We start from the raw sequence: 21,739 nt of genomic DNA, 5'->3' as shown, positions 1-21,739 counted from the left end.
AAAATTAGGATAAAACAGAGGGATACATAAGTACACTAAAAAGCAACTTATATGTGATATTTAAAAATGATTTGTGAAAAAAACTATAATAAAAAAGACAAACAGAAATGGAAAATTACTCCAAACATGCACAAACTAATATGTAAAGCATGGTTCAAGCAGCAAAAATAACAACAAAAACATAACCTGAATCAACATGAATCAGGTTTCTTTCCTAGTAATAAAACAAACCTGATTCTTTTCATATAAACAGCATCTCAAAACAATCAAGGACCTTCCCTTTTTGAACTACATGTGCACTTACATTTCGATTGTAGATGGTGACTCCTTGACTGCAGGTGTGTTTGTGTGTGCAGACATGTTGGTGAATACACCAGTTACACCCCCAAGGACTGCTAACACACCCTTGGCATCTAGCAGAGCATACACAGCATTAGTACAGACAGACCAAGAAAATAATTAACAATAAAAAATGAGCAACCATATAAAAGTTTGAAAGCCCTTACAGCATCTCATATAACATTGCATTATCTACGTTTCAGCCTTTTCTTGTAATTGAACCTCGCCTGTTAAAATTCACTCTCAGACATCCAACGTGAGAACAGGTTTAGATTACAAACTGATGAGAGATCATGATGTGTGTGTGTGTGTTTGTGTCTACTCACGGCCTGCGTCCAGAGAGCTGCTGGACCAAGCTACAGTTGTAGAAGGTGAATTCTCTCTCTGCTACCGTCACATTTAGGAAACGCAGTGACAGGATCACCATCACAAACTCTGCATCAGAAAAAAACTGATTTTAAGGGCTTGATTGCTACCACACAAACTTTGATTAGGACTCATGAATACTGCATTTTTTTACTCTTATTTGCATTTTAGTCCTGTTCAATGATTTGACTTGCAATTAAGATTTGGAAATATGAATAGCTATCGATGCAATGCTGAACAAATACTGTGACACTCACCATCTCCATGGTCAATGGGGGGCAGACTTGTGGCATCAGGGGTGGAGCAAATAACACCAGTGTTAGTGAGTGAGGCAGGAGTTTCTGTGTCCTGGAAGAAACAAGAGTAGGCCTCTCCTTCTCCAAGACTGGGGAGGCCTTCTACTGACACCGTGATCTGAAGGAGGGGGGGGGGGGGGGGGGGGGAATGGAGAATGAAAAAGATGGAAAAGGAGAGAAACAGGGCAGAAACAAATTATTTTGTTGTCTGCAAGAGCCGCATGTTTAATTATGTAAAAACAAATGATAATATAAAAGTTTCTTTCTATGATTCTATCCATTGTTGGTTCAACTCAACCAGTAATTAGAGGCCACAGATGAATTTTGCACAGATTACACTGAGAAAATAGAAAATATTTTTTAAAGCAAATGAAATACAATCTGTGAGATGGATGCACTCAAGAAAGACAATAACAGGCACACAGTAGGCAATTACAGTGCATTACTCCCACCCCAACCCCCCAACTATATTACATCAGTTTTCTCCCCGCGGCTGATGTTGTAGAGGCTTAGGTGCTGGATACTGAGGCACTGCTGTGTCTGGTTGAAGCTCCACAACCACTGACCCTTCACAGACCCTCGCTGGCACTCCCAGCGCTGGCCACACCTGCAATACCAAAGAGAAGTTGTGTGTGAGACAGATAAGAAAAGACTAAAAGAATGTGCAAAAACATTCACCATAACCCAAGTTTCCCCGTGATTTTTCACACTGACTCACCGCCCCTCCAGGACACACCAGCCACAGTAAGGGTCTTTGGCAGACAGACAGGACTGACAGTCCAGGTGATCTCCACATTCTGCCACTGGACGTTTCTCAACCTGAAAATCACAAAATTACATTGTGGTACAATAATGCCAAAGTTTGGCATAATTTAGTCATAGAAACATTGTTTTTTTGCTTTTGACTGTTGAGGTTATAATGAAAAATTGAAAGAAATAATACTCTCACTGTTTTAAATGTAAGTTTTTTGTTATTTGCATGTGGCTGCAGCTCTACATTTGGATAAAGACATCCAGTGGTGTTGAAGTGAGGCGGCCTATTTGAAGTATAGAGTAGCAGTTTCCCATAGCCATTCATCAGCATCTATAGCTACCCACACAGACACTCTGTAGGGAGTGTGCCAACACAATGCAGGCCACTTTCTCTGATCAATACTATTGTTATATCCGACCTTACACCTCCTGCTGACTGTTGTACCCATCACAGTAGGGTTAGCGACCTCTGACCTCGGCAGCCAGCTGGCCTCTGTTTTCTTTAATGTTCTTTGCCTCTTATTCTTTTATCCCCATTTTATGTGAGAGAGACACAGCTTGAGGAAGTATCAAAGCCTGAAAAAGTCTGACAAACGATAAATTGTCTGACGATGAATGACAAGCCATGTTCAGTCTCGTGTATGGAGACATCTGGGTGAATTGTTGAATAGACAGACTCACCCAAAAGGCTACGGCCGTTTATACATCTGTTGAGTAGTTTCACACATGAAACCTGTGAAAGCAACTAATCTGCTGGATTCAACAGATAATGACATTTTACCCCGTACAACTGTCCAAAAGAGTGTACTACAGCATCATCTTGAAAACTCACAGTAGTTTTGGTCATGATGTAGATGTGTGCTCCGTTCTGGTCCAGTATAAGGTCACTGTTAATGGGTGAGTTGGGCTGGATGGTTGTGTTCGCATATACCTCCACTTTGCCATTTTGGTCCAAATATACCTGGAAAAAGTACATCAGAAAAAGAGCAGACACTTCAAAAGTTGTGGTAGTTGAGATATGATATATGATGGATGGATTTATATCTAAAGAGAATTTGTTTGAACCTCGTCTGCTGTCTGGCAGACTGGCAGACAAAAGTATATTCCTCACACTGAAAGACTGACTAAAAAAAACAAAAACACAAAAGAATATCTTCCTCAGCTTGCAACTTAAACACAAATCAAATAACACTTGTGCAGGATCGCTGCAGAAGTGGCCATGAATGTGATTACTGCACAGTCAAATCTAATATGAAGCACAGGAAGACACCTCTAGCTTAAGTGATTCCCAGGCCTTCAAACTCTCATGTTACCTAATGTTAATCAGATTATTAGCAGAGGTTGTCTTGCCCCTTTCCATGAAGCTCTCGCTTGATCACTGTGAACAGCAAGGAAAATCCCATTGTCCCATTAAGAGGATGCACTCAACACTTACTGGCGTGAGACATTCATCAGTAATGCTTGATTTAGATCTTTATGCCATTTGTAATTTGTAATATTTAGTACAGAATGCTTTGAAGATGCCTTCTTGTGATATTAATACTTAAATTCCTATAACAAGTATATGTCAGAGGTGTGTGGAAGATTACAGCAGGTTGACAGACAGACATTTAGCAGCTAATTTTAGCAACTTTTAAAGACATTGCAATAATTTGGATGAATTCCCCACAAAACTATCCTGTTTAGTTCTACAATTTGTGGAATATGCTTATTTGCGTTCTCTCTGAAATTACATGAGAAGATTGATACATGGAAGAATTATATCTGTCTGTTAAATGTAATATAAAGCTGGAACAAGGAGACAGTTATCCTAGCTTAGCACAAGGGCTAGCTTGAGGTGGCTAGCTTGGCTCTGTCCAAAGGTGAAAGAAACTTCCTACAAGCACCTCTAAAGCTCACTAACACATTGCTCTTTTTACAACTTTTTACACTCTTTTTATACATTTTCACACTTTCTCGCATGGATTAAACAAACAAGATAAAACGCTTAAACTCTGCTTCCAGTCTCTGTGCTAAGCTAAGCTAACTATATTCCAGTACAATATGCTCCTACTGCTGCACATTACTATTTATACATCCATATATTTATTTATTTTTATAAATACATACATACATATATTTTTATATATATTTTCATGTATGCTGCTGGGATAGGAATGCTAAACAAAGTTTTGTTGTATCGACAATAAAGTATCTATCTATCTATCTATCTATCTATCTATCTATCTATCTATCTATCTATCTATCTATCTATCTATCTATCTATCTATCTATCTATCTATCTATCTATCTATCTATCTAGCTCTATCTAGCTAGCTAGCTGTAGCTAAATAATACATCAATCTTCTCATCTAACTCTCATAAGAAGGCAGAGGACATATTTTCCAATATGTAGATTGCCTGCAACTTGACTGAAATCAGGTGAGTATGTTTGACCCTAAGTAGACTGGCCATCCCAAGTATCAAGTCAAACATCCTTTCAAACACACACACACACACACACACACACACACACACACACACACACACACCCACACACACACACACACACACACACACACACACGCAGAAAGTCCTATATCTGGATGCTGTGGAATTTTTTCCTACTGTGATACGATAATCTTGTTACAACAGCTTACTTCACATGGCTATTGGAGTGCTGCTTTGATCTGCTACCTAAAAGTACTGCATCTGACTCTATGTCCCTCTCTCTCTTTCACACACACATCAAGCAAGCACAAGTGTGCACGCACGCACGCACGCACACACACACACACACACACACACACACACACACACACACACACACACACACACACACACACACACTCTGCAAAACAGACTTTCTAGACAATTACTCCCACAAATACCTCACAGCAGAGTTATGTCTACAATCCTTTTATCTAAAACCCTATATGTAAGTATCTGATCGATGTTGATTTTGTTCAAAAGGTGGCGATACACAGCAGTTTTTTGGACATTACAGAAAAATGTAACAGCGCTCAGACCTTCAAAAACAAGGCAGACAAGAAAAATTGTCTGGGCAATACATTCCCAAAACTTGAAAAGGGTATCACTGCTTTAAAGAATTAGCTCAAAAATGCATCAAGTTGTAGTCTCCAACAATCACATACCGCAGTCCGCAGAACAAAAAGCAAATGTACTAAGCATGGGATCATGGTGGTATGCTAGTCTGTGTATGTTGGAACACTGTGAAAGTTGGAACGACTGGAATCTTTCAAGCTGCAGTCACATAGCGATGTAGAAGTATATGGGAGCTGGCACAGACTTAGAGGGAAAAAAAAATCTCTGAAATTGGTTGCAAATGTTTTATTGAGTGTAAGGTGTGTTTGCACTGCTGGGAAATGATTCATAGACTTCCTTTAAAGGACTACACTCTAACAGCCATGTGGGCAGGGCTGATTATTGTACTTTATGGATCACAGTATCACAGATCACATAAAATTAAGGAACTGCCTTAATAGGACATTTCCTAATTGGCCGAATATTTCCATGATGCACAGATCTTTTTATCCCTGTGATGTGCTAGTGATGTTTTCAGGGCGTCTCCCTGCCTTTTCCAACCAGTGCGTGCTGGGGCAGGCCATGAAGAAACTGGAACAAAGAAAAAGAAGTATGACAGTGCATGATACCTTGTGAAGAGTCCCTTTGGAGTCTCCCAGGAAGGCGATGCTATGTCCCTCTCTGACACTGACAGCCACAGCAGTGAGACGGGCGGCCGAGGTGTGCCACACGGCTTCAGCTTCCAGAGGCTTCCGGCTTGCCATTGGACTTGGGGTGTGGTCAGAGCCGCATGGATACGCCTGAAGGGTATTCTACAACATATGACCGAGACAGAGACTTTAGTCAATACGAAACAGACAACTTGTCATTGATTTTCTGTAATTTGTCTGCATCTGAGAATTCTTTATTGGAACCAGCACCCATCACTTTTATTCTATTATTCTTGTTTTATTGATCGTAATATGTCAAACACTTAAAAGGTCGGACTAACAAGTTCACATTCATGTCTTTTCAACCAGTCTACCATTCTCTCCTGCCATTGCCTCAGAACCTTTGAATCCTCTTAATTCATCATAAGAGGATTGCACCATAGATTAAAGTGGACTCATACAGAGACATCCAACTCGCTTGTTTGGTTTTGCGAAACAACCACTACAAATCCTGCTTTCCGGTCTCCAAGCTCTGGCCTTGGATAATTGGCCCTGAAGGAAGAAGTAGAATGGGACATCTCTTTTCATTCTCCTCCGAGTTCATTTATTAAAAAAATAAGATGGCTTATCATTGTTTTTCATAGGGAGCTATGATCTAATACATGTCTCCCATCCTCCCTTTCTTCTTGTATGTCATTTTTACCCTCTAGATTGTTTTTTTCTTTTTTCCCATCAATCCCCATGTCACAGTATTTCTATTCCCTTGTTTCCCCCCTCACTCCCCTCCTCTTTCTCTGTCTTCTTATGTCAGTGAGTTTCAAAAGAACTCCCATCCTTCCATGTCAGAGCTCATTAAGCAGTAGCACAGCTGATTCAGGGTTAGTTTGGTTTATTGATCCATAACGATCCCATTAAATGGTTCTGAGGGCTGGCAGGACTTGAGCGGCTGCAGGGCAGCAGAGGGGGTCACTGGAGGGCTGCAGCTGGGCAAATCTACTCCTGGGGAATCTGGGAGCTCTGGGCTTTTCAACGAGAACCTCATTACAAGGCTTGTCTGCCTAAAAATCACATCATTCCTCCCGGTTACTCAGTTTAATCTAGCTAATCCAGGCATCCTTTGTTACTTGGCTGTGCTTTTGCTGTGTTTTGTCTTTCTCTGACCACTGAAACCAATTGAGTCAATAAACCTCAGGTACATAAAGACAGCAGGAAATGATTCATAATGATGGATAGTCCTAATGTATGTACTATAAGGCCAGTGTCCATGCTGTAACAAGCACACAGAGCAGAAAACACTGTAGCATGCAATTCTGTTAAACAGAGCAGAGAGAAACAGTCATTTGAGTCTCATACAAGTATGTTATCGACAAAGTCCTTGTTTTAAAATCCCATAGCGTCAAATTATTTGCTTTACTTCCATCAGAGAGAAGGTCAGTATCAACATCAGGTTGATGTTGCTGCTAAGACACGAAAACAAAGCTTCCTTTATCTACTTTGTTCTTACCGGAGGCAGGATGGCACAGCTGGACTTAACCTCGTACTCTATGTAGGCCACCTCTCCTTTTCCCTCCACGTTTCCATCCTTGGTGTAGCAGAGGTCACGGGTGGAGTCGATGTGTTTGTCAAGCTCATCCAGAGGGTAAACGCACAGAGCTGAGGCATCCAAGGGATTGGTGTTTGTGGAGCTGCTGCGGATGGAGAAGACTCCCAGCAGATTCTCACCCTCCCGTCCTCCACCTTGTCCCACCTGTTGCAACAAAGATGTGGAAAAAAAGTTCAACAGAGTGTTCAACAGTGTAACCCTGATTTTAAACCATTTCTGAAAGCATGATCTGAAATTCACACACCCTGATACATGATGGTTTTAATTGTTACAGCTAAGAAATTCAACTATATTTTGAGCTGTTGCTCCCTTCAAGGCAAGTTTTTTCTGAGAAGTCTGTTCACATGTTGAGAACATTTGGAGAAACATGTATACATGCATAGATGTACCTGGGCTGCCTGGAGCAGGTTGTAATTCCTGGTTGAGGATGGTGATCGGCAGACAAGAGGAACTTCCACATAGGAGTAATAGGATGTGTCGTCAAGGCACACTCGGGCAGCATAAGTCCGGTACTCCCTCGATACCGACTTGATGTCACGACGGTAGAACATGAAGTACACATATGCGCGGCGTGTGAATGCTGTCACAAAATGGTGGTCATACTCTGACAGACGCCCAGCTACGGCCAGTTTTGCCGTCTCCTCATAAGAAAAGACAGGTTCTGACGAAAGGTGGCGGGTGGAGATGGGCGGATGGCTGGCGGTATAGCCCCTACCCACATACATCACAGTCCTTTCCCCGCCGCGAGGCCCCACCACCAGTCCAATGGTTGACACTGTTGGATCATTGGCTGCAACGTACTGTGTGTCCACAGGCCTCTCAGTGGAGAAGAGAACATTCTTGATTGATGCCAGGCTGCGTTTCTGGCAGGTGCCCTGGTGGACGCTGCCGCAGGTGATCAACTCCAACGCCTTTGGATCCACCAGCAGTAATTTGTTGTGATTACTGGTTTTCCTGGCCTGAGGACAGTTGGACTCAGTGACTGGGGGAAGGCACTCTTTGCTGTCGCTCACGGGACCAGTCGTCTCTTCTTGCTCTAGTCGGAGTCCATCTAATCCATCCAGCTGGAAGAGGTGATCCCTGGCTCCCACGTACACCGTCCCCACAGAGGGGTCCGGGTGAAGCACCAGGTGCTGGAATTCGGAGTCATTGCGTGAAAAACGGGGGTAGGAGCGACCATGGGCAGTGGCAAAGATGATGAGGATGAAGAGCAAGAGTGGAGTGGAGTTCAGAGCCTTCCCATGTAGCATGGCAAATATTCTAAAGATAGAACAGAGAAGGGTTAGAGGTCTACAGTGGCAGATGTTTGAGTTAAACATCAACATTTAATAAGGCTAAAAGCGCTTCCATATAGAGTTTAGTGTAAGTTTAGGAGTTTTAGAGAGCTTAGGTTTAGGAGGAGATAAATGTTAAGATGTAGTTAGACCTTCTTAAGGATTTAAGCTAGGAAGAAAATGCTCATACATTATTCAAAGCTTTGATTAGAAATTGTTTACTTTTACCTACAAACATAGATTGTATATATTGATATTCACTTCACCTCTGATTTGAGAACACATAAATCATTTTTCCTGATTGTCAACAAATCCCATGAAAAGACCAAAACCAATAATGACTTCATCCTACTAACAATTATTGTCTATAAAGTCTGAGAGCTGCCATAGAGATGACATGTTCCTTTATTACAATGAACCCAGACAAATCAATCCCACATAAAGCATCCTTATGGTGTTAATACATGCCAGTGCCCCAAATTTGTGACTGAAAATAGCATCTACTAACAAATACACTAATCCTGCATTTAAATAACCCTTAACACATAACATTTAAAAATACAGTGCCCAGCTGTTTAAGAAAGCTGCTTTGGTATTATTTAACTTGAAAGCATATTCCTGTTATAGACCTGAATGAACGGATTTGGGAATAAGTCTGACAGTATTTGACTGTTGAAAAATATAGCAAATATAGAAAAAATATAGAATATATATAAATGCAATTTTCAAGGTTCAAATATTCTTTTGGGAATAAACATCTCACCATCGATGTTCTTTGTTAAGCTGAAGACTTCCTCCACCTTATCACCTGGAATCATATCCCATTACTTTCTTCTTGGTCTCTGAATATCGGGAGACACAAAGGGGCAAAAACATGACTCAGACGTAGGTCAAAGCTAGTTTTGAGATGATTCTCTCATCACATTACTCATCAAAACGTGACCACATTGATAGTGTTTATAACTTCACTCCTGTGTAGAGGGTTTTCATTGGAATCAACACACCAGCAGTCACAGTATCTGTTACAGCTGGAGGATTCAAGAAAACAACTCTCATTTCCCATCTCCATAGCCATCACTCAACACCTCAAAGGAGAGTGGTTTGTGGACACTGAGAGCCTTCCCATTTGTGCTAAAACCATTTTAATTATTGAACAGGTTTTCGCAGACCTTTCGCTGACCTCACACAGAAAGGTCACATAGGAATAAATAAATAACTCCTGTACACCATAGTGTATGAAGCATGCTTTAAACTGAGGATTTGTAAGAGACAGATGCAAAGACTGAAATTCAACAGTAGCGAGTATTATTTATGCCCCAACACTCTGTATAATGACAGAAAGAAAGCACTATATAAGAGTTTGATATAGAAAAAAATGCAATATTGTGCACCATTACTTTGACGTGTGAATGCACTGCTGCGACATTAGACATGCAGTGCCATCTCACCTAACTGTCTACCCCCTGGGGCTGCAATCAGGACAAAGAAAAGCAGAGTTGAAAGGGAGGAGACTATGAATCTCTGTGTGTCTGTGTGTGTGTGTGTGTGTGTGTGTGTGTGTGTGTGTGTGTGTGTGTGTCTGTGTGCATAACCACAGGCCATCCAGGAGCAGGTGCATGTGTCTTAGTACGTGTCTGGTAAGTGGGTGAGTGTGTCTCAGCCCTGCTCTTTACTTATTCATGAGCAGAAAAAGTATAATAAGTAATAACCTCCACGCCCACTGTCAAAGGGTTTAAAGAGAGTGTGTGTGTATGTGGCGAGGAATTGCCATTACAGTGTGTTAAACAGGGCTGAAAATCCGCACAGTCCTTTGAGACAGAGAGTCTTTATGAAATATATATCTAAAACAAACCAATTCTTTGTGCCTCATATTTTATTGAGCCAAATCTGCTACAGCTCTCACATATAATCTTTTTATACATCTTTTTAGCAGCATGGCTCTAATGTCGGTCCGTCAGTCCACTACTTTGGTCCAGACTAAAATATCTTAACAACTACTGGATACATTTTTCACAGTCATTTATGGTCACCAGGGCGTTAAGACTATTAACTTTAGTGCTAATTGGCAAATGTTAGCATGCTAACACACTAAAAATGGCAAATAATGATTATACATGCATGATATAACACCACTGTTAGCATAATCACTGTTAATATAGTCTTGTTAATTTATCCTGCATATTATGATAGAATAAGTCAGTTTATTTAATTGAAATTATATCTTTTTTGACACAAAAAGAGGCCATCAAGCTACTGACAACAACAACAACAGAAATGCTGAGAGTAGTGGAGTTTACAGTCATTTATGGTCACCAGGGAGTTAAGACTACTAACTTGAGAGCTAATTTGCAAATGTTAGCATGCTAACACACTAAAGATAGCAAATAATGATTACACATGCTTAACATCACCGTTAGCATAGTCACTGTTAATATAGTCTTGTTAATTTATCCTGCATATTAAGATAGAATAAGTCAGTTTACTATCTATTATCTTTTTTTACATAAAAATGAGCCATCACACCACTGACAACAACAACAACAGAAATGGTGAGAATGGTGGGGTTTTATGATTGTTTTATCAGGGGAAGGGCAAATCTTTAATCAGCAATTTTCTTGAATTGCAACTAAAAATGCACTCTGGCTAATAGCTTTCAGTTCAGCTGTATATTTTCTGCCTTATCCAGCTGCTGTTACAGAGAGAGCCTGGGAACAATTTTACACAAATTCTCACTGCTACTCTGAGCAAGCGTCCTCACCTGCTCTTTGACCTGCCAACATGCAGCGGTCAACATATTTATAGCCTATGACGACCCCATCGTCATGGGAACTTCCTCTTACCAGCCAGCAATGATGACTTCCTACGAGCTACCATGAGATCAGACTTCATGACTGTTGTGTGGGACAAAGTGGCGATGGAGGGACAAGAACTGAGACGTTAGAAACACAGCTCCGGTTGATGTGAAAAAAAAGAAAGAAGAGGGAAAGTCCATTATTGGATATTTCTCTTGACATTTAAGACCTTTTAAGGCTATGCAGCATTTTCACGTCATCCATCAACTACGTTCAACTTGTAAGTGACTCCTGGCGGAAGTTTGTGGATCTTCAGTAACATAAATCATCAAGCATTTAAAAAGTTTTTATCTTGATAACAAGCACAATTCCATCATGTAGATGAGTTTGAATCCTAGGGATCCATCTGTGTCCACTACATCTGGCACAGATGTTTCACTTACTACGGACGTCGAGATTGAAATCTTCACTTTTACTCCGAGTATGGAAGTGTTCTGGTAGAAATACAAATACCACTGCCCCCCTTTAGACGACCAGAGGGGCGGTTTCTCTCATGCTGTTTACCAATAATCTCCAGAGTTCATCAGTTGTGTCAGGTATGCAGCATGTTTGGCCATGGGGCACAGTCCAACAACCTATAAATAACTTCTTGTAGACCATCTGAATTGCAGAGGGGACAGAGTGATCACAAAGCAGCTATAGAGTACAAGTTCACATGGAAGCCCGGATATAAATAATAATAAACTAGGGCTTTCCCCAGAATTATCAAGAGGAGTATCTGAAACAGCAATTTGAAAAAAGTCTCAACTTAAAACCAGAATAATGATAGAATATGACCAGAAGATGACCAGACCATCCCAATCAACAATAGTAGAAATGTGTGTGTGCCATCAAGTTTATTTATAGACCTCTATAAACTTCTCAGAATGTGGTCCCATCATTGAACTTTTGCCCCAACCATTCCTATCTGTCTCTCTTTCTCTCTCTGTCCATGTTTATTAATCACTGAGAGACTCTGCTGTGCAAGTTCATTTCTAAAGCTCCTAATTAGCCGTGACAGCCCACTGAACGCCTAAGACCCCATAAAATATGTGGGGTCAGCAGCAGCGGGACAGTGGGGGACATTGGGCTCGGTGCCATAGAGCACTGCCTTGCATTGTTATGTTCTGGTGGGTTGGCTGGCGTCTCGCCTCGGGCCGCAGACTCTGCAACACTAGCATCTGTGGATTCCATCCTGAGAGTACAGTTGAGAGAGTAGCAGGGTGTCTGCTTGAGAATCAGAAGAGGCCTTCAGTGACCACACACGGGCTATCAGTGAGAAGATATAAAACAGGCGAGAACATTAGGCAGTAAACACTTGGAAGTGATTTTAGAGTAGGGAGTGGAAAGGGTTGGCATGTGCATTTCAGTGACAGTCATGAGACTGATAGATTTACGCAAGAGCAATGTCATTAAAAAGCTTGAAAATGCAGTTCTTGGTGCCTTTATTTTTTGGATAGTGAAGATAACATTAAGGACATTGAAGAAGGACTCCGTAGTCTTCTCCTTTTCAGTAACACACATCAAGTACATTTTCTACATCGTACATATCTACAGTGTAACTCCAGTCAAACCCTCACGATAGATCTGATTTTAGTGAAAATGTGCGGGTCCTGCAGTTGTTACCACTGGTTTTGACATGTTTAATTTGTGGTAGTGGCATTGCTTCTCATTCACAGTGTTTGTTTTTTGTTTGTTGGTTGCAGATTGCAACTGAATACCCCTTCCCTCCCTTCCTGCTCCCTATCCAAGAGTGAAGGAGGAACTACAGTGGCTGTGAAACTCATGAAAAACGCAAAAGTGTGGAGGCAGTGTTTGGTTTGTCAGTTACGGGTTACTGTAGAAACATGCCGGGCTCTGTGGAGGACCTGCTCCCTATGTAGATATAAAGGGCTCATTCTAAGGTAACGAAAACAACAATGATTCTTAATTTCAAGGGATTATACATTCATTTTCTGTTCCGAGTCTGTTCCACTAGATGCCACTAAATTCTACATACACACTGCACCTTTAATGCGATGGCTTCCTCCTTTTTTGGACTTTCCACTTCTCTCCAAACACTCAAAGGTCAGTATTCTGAAGAAGGGAATTGGTCAATGGTGAAAATAAACTTGTTAAAGTTTACCAAAGTTCAACTTTATACAGAGGCAGAAGAGAGTAGATTCAGGGAAGCTTTCACAACTGTCTGGTTTACTTGGTGTAGTTCAAAAGAAACAAAGATACATTGTTGCCTTTTAGTTCTGGTCCTCTTCATGTTCACACTGGCTTATTATAAACAAACCGAGAGGAGTGAACATGAGGTCAAACTGACTGACCGATGAATCATTCATTGGACAATTCTGGCGACTGTCACTCTGCATCATCATCTACACGGACCCAAGAGGGGAAATCCAAATCTGACTGACAGTGACTAATGCTGCACTTTGCTGCACCTTATGTGTTTGCTTATCTTGTCTGGTGTCACAAAAAGCTCTGAAAGAAATATCTAAATATGAGAATTGTTGCTCAAGACTGCAGCTGGACCACACATTTCAAATTTTGATGAAAAGGCAAAGAGGCATTTTGTACTGTTATATTACAGGCAGATAACTATTACATGTTCTTTGTGGAAATCACAGGTTTACTATCACAAAGTCCTGCAGTTGATTTGCTATGTCTTTACACTGCACAACAAAAAAGCACCCAACTTCACTAGGAACCTTATCCAACCCTATCCCTATTCATTTACAGGCAGTCTTGGCCCAGTTGTTTATTCCACACCAGAGCTTGACTGACAGCTGTCACATCAGCCCATATAAACCCAACTACACACACCTGAGTTCCTTTCATCCACACATGCCTGTTATGAAAGCATCCTTAGACTGTAAAATGAGCTCACTGATTATTGATACACAGTTTTGCTTTTATAAATGCTGGTGTGACCAAGCTCTATGATAGGTAATGACTTGGATAGTCAAGCACAACAAAATGATGATGCTCATTCTTGCTATTTTTTTCCTCATGTCCAGCTTAAGTTACAAACACTGGAGTCTGACTTTTTTAGACCCCTTTCTGCAAAAGAAATCTCTCCTGATGGAATGACAGGTGACCAAAAATCCAATAAACAACCTTCCGTGAGTGTGAACACCAAACACAGATATCTAGCCTAGTCTGCCTTTCCACTCTAGATCTGGTTTAACACAACAAACTTAAGGTGTAATCCTCACCCCTTCATATCACTTCCAGTCCATGTTTACGTCTAGCGAGTACATCCACATACAATGTAGCTGCTGGTTGTGTGTTCCTACTTTCGACGGTTAGATCACTGAAAGCGCTAATATTATGAAAGGCAGATGTACACATGCTTGGCCCCTCTCCATTTCCGTCGCCTTGTTTAGGGTCAATGGCCATCTCTCTCCCCTCAGTTCACATGCAGACACAGAGGGTCTCTCTCTCTCTCGGCCCCTCCGGTGTGCTGAAGGGGCTCTCTGTCTGCTGCTGCTGGAGGGAATAGTGTCCCTTTCACTGCTCTCTGACCAAGTGGCTGCAATGAACGGACACAGGATAAAAGCCACTTCCCTTGGAAAGAGAGTCGACCCACACATTCACATAAGTGCCGAGACACAACATAGTATTTCATGTGCGCACACACACACACACACCACACGCACTCACCCAGCCCGCTTTATGACAGGATCCTTTCACCCTGGAGACAGTAGCGCTCTCCCTGGGAAAAGCAGGTGTTAAGCTTAGCTGCTTGGTACAGCATGACACGCGCGACCTGAGATCCACTGTAAGAGACATTCATCTGCTCCAGTATATTATTGATGATCTTTCTTTTCGTGATCATCATTCAGCACACTGGCTTTCAGCAAATTATCATCGATGACACTATACGGCAACTTCATCCATGTGAAAAAACGGACATAATGTACTTTGTTCTGTAACTTTATTTATTTATTTATATTTTTATGGAGCATCCAGGTGTTCAGCACTTAAAAAAAATTAATAGGAATTTTTTCACACAGGAAATATTGATGTCATAGTAGGAAATCCACAGGTGTAAATAATAAAATTTAAGATGGCCGAATTCCATTTAACTGCCTCAGTTTCAGGGTCCTGATTGTGCTCACTGTCACACTGTAATGACTTACTAGGACACTTGAATAGAACAGAGACATCGTTCATAAACATTTCTTATTATGACAAGTAGCCTATGTACGAGTACTATGACGAGGCAAAGTATCTGCTGTGAAAACGACCCTTAAGACTTGAATTTAATTCATTATTCAGATTTTTATCACAATGCTTCAGAAAATGTTTTATTGAAATATTTGCTTCACAAGTCTAGATTTATTTCATAATGGTAATTCACCTAATAGTACTTTAGCTGAGTCCTTGACCCCTTAAACTTCCGTCATATCATATTTCTTTGCTTCTTTTAGCAAACAACTGCTACTAAATTTTGTCAGCTAGCTCGTACTAGCTAGCACAATTAGCAAACACTATAACTATTTATGTATTAGCCAACTAACTGCTGCTGTAAATAAACTCATTGCAAACACAGAAACTAACCTCTCCTCTTATTTAATTTATTGAGGCTGCACAGGCTACCTACGTATGCTAACTAGCAAAGCAAGTTTGTGAGGAGCCAGTATTAGCAGTTAGCAGCTAGATGGTCAATTTTTATATATTCTTCAGAGAAAGATATTAAACTAGTTAGCTGTTAGTTGAGTCTGCTAGGACAGGCTCTACACTGCCAGTTAAAGTGGCATTATTTAATAAAATTAGGAAAAATACTGTTATAAACATTTGAAAAACAGCATTTTAGGAAAAAATAATAATAAAATGAATTAATTACTGAGAAAAGCACAATGATGACATAGCCTACCATTGTATAAAAATGAGTTGAATTTGAGTAATTAATTAAATTATTTGACAATGTAACCGTTATTTATTTCTATTTTATTCATATAATTGTTCATAATGGCGGATTTATTAAATGTTTTGCTGCTTCAAGGCCATGTAAATTTTCACATTCTGCAAATTTTGGAATCTATTGCAAAGATTAATGAATCATTTACTTAAAATATTTTCCTAAGGACAAATTGTGACAAACTAATGTTGCATCCAAAGTGTCTCTCTCACAGCAAATGTCTAAGCGTCAAAGTGTACATTAAAACTTTTTCTATTTTAATTTTTAACTTGGAACAATGATGGCAGGAGACAGAATTTCAAATGGTTTCTGTGAACATGTGACAACAAATATTTTGACCTTCTGACCTGGACTAGGTGAAAGAAAGGGGAGACTGGCAGTTTTATGGAAATATGACAGACTGGAACTGATGCAATTCCTCAGTTGAACATTCAACAGGCACAAGTATCAAAGAGCAGTCAGGAGGAAGCAGGGGGTAGACAGGCTTAATGAGATAGAGAGAGAGAGAGAAAGAGAGAGAGAATGATTGACAATAGCAGCTGAGACCCAATTTAACTTTTTAACCATCGACAGGCAAACGGGTTTGGGACCCAAGTGGCCCTAGAGTGCAGTAAAATATGGCCACTTAATAAGCATGTCTGTAGTAAATCTAAAAGTGCATGTTTGAATATAGTTTGATGGGAATACATGGTTCTCACAGCCTAAACTACCTCAAATGGTAGACTGAGGAGGAAAACTAAAATAGAACTATATAGTTAAATTATGATAATAATAGTGAGGAGCCCTTTGGTAAGCGGGTAAAGTTTGTGTGTTTTCTTTATCTATGTGTGTGTGTGCGTGTGTAAGACTGAGACTGTGTTAAGTGGCCAGTGGTAGATCCTTACAAAGGGCCTCTGCTGACAGAGGCGGACCACAACAGCGCGGACAGCCGCCAACAAATCCTGCCACAATTACAGACCTCAGTTCTCTGGCCTCCCATAGGAGCGTCAGCCAGTCGGTAACACGGAGGATGACGAAGTGAGAAAAAGGGAGGAATGGATGACAAAGCAAAAAACGTAATGAAAGTATATTAACAACAAAAAAAGTTTGTTTGCTTACTGGGTTGTAGGTCACACTGCTTTACTGTAAGTCATGTTTAGGTTAATATGAATGTATAAACAAAATAAACCGAATGCAGGAAGGCAGAGTATCCTTAAATAAGAAGCATATGTGATGTGGATGTACCAAACCATATGGAAATAAACAGCCAATCATCTCAAAACAAATGGTTTCCACACTTGTGTTTTTTCTTTTTTTTTGGAGTGAAGTTGCAGTACAGCTCTTCCTACCCTTTCATTGCAGCACCTTCAATTAAACAGAGTTATCAGTATTCCACTATACTGATAAAACACATGTATATAAGAGTTTGTGTCATGGGCAGGTGGAGCCGGACAGGGGACGTGTTTTTATCCTAGCCTGCTGGTGCACCTGTTCACACTTAGTATAGGCTTAAGCACACGCACACTCCCATTAAGCAGGTGTGTATGTGTGTGTGTTAATAAATGGTGAACGGTGTTTGCCACAAGCTTATTTGTTGACTATGATGCTTTGACGTTAAACCTGTAGATTCGGATATGTGATAAATAATACACTCACATGCTGTTTTATTATGGCTGCAGATCTTAGACTACAGCTGTGCTTATCCTGTCCTCCATGCTTTTCTGTAGTCCTCAAATGCATTTATATTCCATTCAGAAGCTTTAAAACATTGATTCCTCTATAATATAAAATATTCATGACTAAATGTGCAAAAAATCAAAGTTAAAGCTCAAGGGAGGTCATTCTTGGTTATTATTTATTAAGAGTTTAACACTCATAAACTGCTAATTTGCATGATCGGGACTGTTTAGGAGGGGTTTAATCAGATTTGATTGACAACATATGGAAACAGCTTTAAAACTGTCATTAGATTTGACTCAAATGTTGCTAAATCCTGCATAATGAATGCAAGTGCATGACATCACCTTTTATATTTGGAGCCCTGTCGAGTTCAAACCAGTGAGAGGAGCTCAGATTCATACAAAATGATATAATGATAACTATTCTAACTTTGGCAACCAATTGTGAGCCTTTCACTTACATTAATCAAAATATAAAAGAATAGAGAAAAGTTCATTCCACTCAAAAGACAGAAAGTTTACCCTGTTTCGGAGTAAATTCAAATCCAAAGCTACACACATAGTAAAAAGAGAAAAATGACTGTTAAAATGAACTGACAGGCCATTAGCATTCTGTCTACAAAAAAGACAAAGCGAGCTTAAATAGCCTCTCAGCGGCTAGTTTGCGGTTTGAATTCAGACTGACCATATGCTCAGATGAAGCATCACGTCATCGGGGGACGCGCTGGTATGGTCATTGTGTGGCAGAATGTTAAGGAGGTGGCAGTGGGACGTGCATGCGTATTCATTTGTTTGTGGATGGTCTGCATACATTACCACCTACGGCTTGTACAGCCACATCTCCTCTCCAAGTCACACGCGCGCACACACACATACGCACACATACGCACACAGCCGCCTCTTCTTTCACAGCACTCAATAGCCTGAGAAAGCCCTTTGTCGCCCGTCGTTGTCGTGACGACGTGCCTGGGTCGGGTGAATAGAGAGTGGAGGTCTAGCTCTCCCAGTCTGTGGGCATTTTAATCAGCTTGTCACACTGTCTGTGGTCTAACAACGCTTGTGCTCTCCTCTGTCCCTCTCTAAGGACAGTGATGCTTCTTAGCTTTTTTTTCTCCCCTCCCTTTTTATGGAATAAATTCAGTGTATTTTATGATTCAAGGAGCTCTGGGAAACATCAAGCCTGATTTTCTGCTGTTTTATTGAATTACAGACTCTACAATGAAAAAAAAAAGTGCCATATCCAGCCACAAGGCCAGTGATTCTGAACCAGGGTATTATTGCTAATATGCCTGGGCTGAGAGTAGAAAATCTGGTCTGCTTTCTGCTCAGCCTCCACTTTAATAAGTTTTATGGTTATGAAAACATGCAGTATGACTCCTTAAAAGCCCAGAACAAGCCTAAAAAAAACCCCATCCATTCCCAGAGGAACTTACTACTAGCTGTTTGGAGTTTGGAATAGGAATCTGGGAACACGGGTTGTTTTATTCATGGATGGGTTTTGGAGCTCATGACCCCCTGGCAAACCTTTGACTCATAACATGTTAAGCGGAGCCAGTCCTGGGTCCCCTACTGTCTAAAATCCTCGCCCCTGTCTCTCGCTCTCTGTCCCACCGTGCCTGGTATCTCAGGCGCCTATCAGGATGCCAAGCATTTTCTAAATGTTTAGTCAGGGATGGGATTCTTTGCGGCTGTTGTCCCTGCACAACGGCTTGTGTTAAACGCTGCAGCATTATATCATTAGATCATGCCGGAACTAGGGAAATATACTCTGGAGATTAGACGAGACCGTGTATCTATTTAAAGTCAAGCTGAAATTTGAATTCTCTCTCTTTTTTTGTTTTTTTTTGTTAAAGGGAATCTAAACTGGAATGATAGTGCAGTTTTTGCGCCAAAGAGGTTAAAACTGTTTTGGAGATACTGTATTTGTGTCTAAGCTTCAAGCCTTTGTGTGGGTGTTTCCCACGGCAGCCGTTGATTGACATTTGACAGGCGCTATTGCTAGGAGACGTGTCAACTTCAATGGTGCCCTGTACAGCCTATGAACAGTTAGATCTTTGGATGCCCCCCCCCCCCTTTCTCAACAAGCTCATATGGTGTAAGTTATTTACTGTAAGCAAGACATGTCCCTTAAAGGACAGGTTAAAAATTAAAAATAAGTCTGTCTTAAAACAACAGTCAGGTGTCCATATGAGCACTGAAAGAGGTTTTCCTGGCTGTAATCATTCCTCCTGTTCACACTGCCTAAAAAATGCATTTAAAAGTAGATGAAGCTTATGTGAGTCTTCAGCAGTCTGTGTCATATCAAGTAGATATCTGCCACGTCTTTTTAGAATCAAATTCCCTGTTTGTGTTTCCTCGGACAGTGTTTCGCTGATGAGCTGTGGTGGAAGTATAGTAACAAAAAGAGGGACTTTGGCACTAAAAAGACTGTAACGTTGAACAATATCTACTTGAGTTGACTCATTTAGGCAGCTGAAGCTTCATATTAGCTTCAGAACAGTACAAAAGGTTGGATTAAGGCTTGAATCACTTTCATTGTAAGTGCATTATGAAGGGATCTTCTAATGGCCTGTATGAACAGGAGGAATGATTACAGTAAGTATTTTGGTATTAGCTTTATTTAGTCAGCGGAGTTGGGAACATTGACCTGATCTTGCAACCCTTTTGGCAGCTTCATGAAAGAGCTGTTATAGGGTGTGTTCGACTAACACAATGCTTGGTCTGTCTGGAGAAAAGTCAAATATTATCGTGGGAATGTATGCGTCGGACTTGAAATAAATGAACATTTCTATTAGGATCTATTAGGGTCATTCTGAAATCAATCACTTTGAAATGGTTGATTTCTTTCTCTCTGTGGGGGCGAGACATCTATAAAAGTACCTTTTGTTTTTATGGGTATTTGTTTTTAGTTCTTGGTTGTTAGGGGCTACCTGACACCGGTCGACTCTTATACCCAAAGGGGAAAAAACAATACAACACAACGCTTGGCCTTAATACCTCACTGGCATGGCTAGTCACCTCGGTGTGTATGCTTGCAAAGACTGCCTACTTTCATCCCAGACGTGTTTCATCTGCAGCCAGAGCACCCATGCAGACATAATCCCACTGAATCCCTAAAAAGGGAGCAGTGACAGGCGTTCCTAATTCACCTTTCATTCCGGATAGCACTTTACAGTCCTAAAGGGTTTTCGCTCATTGGGTGGCTACTGGTGGATACATCCTGGTCCCAGTGTGGTCCTTATATAAGGTAGAAACGGCTGGTTAAACATCTTTCAAATCGTCTCGCTTTCATGACCAATTTCCAGCACCAATACATTTCAAAACCAGAAAAATCATTCTTAGTACAAAGAAATCTATAGAACAGATATCGGGAAAAATGTCATAGGGCATATGCTGCTTACAACTCAAAAATCACTTTATATTATCTGACACCTCTTCACAGATCTCTAATGAAAAAGAACAAAGAACTGTAATCATTCTATGATTTAGAAGGTAGTACATACATCTTCAGGTTTCAAGTCCAAACATTAAGATAAAAAAAACAAATTTATCATTTAACACGCAATCTGATTTTCAGACCATTAAGACAACGACAACACCTACCACAGAAATCCAGGTAAAGACTACAGTCATTAAATTGTGACCAGTCAAACACCAGTCATCCAATCATAGATTAGAAACCGACCTTTCCATTACCAAAACCACAAGAACAAAAGTGAAAGGAATGTTTGTGTATAAAGATATAACTTCATGGTGTCCACATACCTGGCCAACAAGCTTACTACCTCCAGCAGTAATCTGGCATTACACCCAAAAGCCAACGAGTATAGGCAAGTAGGTGCTTTCATAGGATTAAATGTCACGTTAGCTAAACTCTGGTCATTTTACCGACCATTTCAATTCTTGATTATCTGCATACCACATCATTTCAAGGTTTTGTTGAGCCATTTCATTAAAATGTTGAGATTACCACAATCAGTGACCACTGATTTTGAGATATATTACTGGAAAACGGTTGTGATTTTGTGTT

At 40.6% G+C, this 21,739-nt stretch overlaps 1 protein-coding gene across 5 annotated transcripts in view; it reads right to left on the bottom strand.

Annotated features, from left to right (window-relative positions):
* LOC133988259 (plexin-B1-like) overlaps positions 1-21,739 on the bottom strand; it is a 63,063-nt gene that overhangs the window by 24,447 nt on the left and 16,877 nt on the right. Inside the window, exons 1-11 of one of the 5 annotated variants that reach the window (XM_062427843.1) lie at positions 11,541-11,618; positions 9,069-9,147; positions 7,421-8,291; positions 6,933-7,175; positions 5,408-5,590; positions 2,587-2,715; positions 1,720-1,820; positions 1,476-1,608; positions 963-1,119; positions 666-774; positions 305-413 (exon numbers count right to left, since the gene is read on the bottom strand). In XM_062427843.1, coding sequence (XP_062283827.1) covers positions 305-413; positions 666-774; positions 963-1,119; positions 1,476-1,608; positions 1,720-1,820; positions 2,587-2,715; positions 5,408-5,590; positions 6,933-7,175; positions 7,421-8,281 — 2,025 coding nt within the window. In that variant the 5' untranslated portion in view covers positions 8,282-8,291; positions 9,069-9,147; positions 11,541-11,618. The other 4 variants (XM_062427844.1, XM_062427845.1, XM_062427842.1 and 1 more) reach the window with 4 other exon arrangements.

Source organism: Scomber scombrus, chromosome 10, assembly GCF_963691925.1.
Source record: "Scomber scombrus chromosome 10, fScoSco1.1, whole genome shotgun sequence".
NCBI classification, from domain to species: domain Eukaryota; kingdom Metazoa; phylum Chordata; class Actinopteri; order Scombriformes; family Scombridae; genus Scomber; species Scomber scombrus.
Note: the sequence above shows the minus strand (reverse complement) of the source record. Positions and strands in the feature narration are given on the sequence as shown.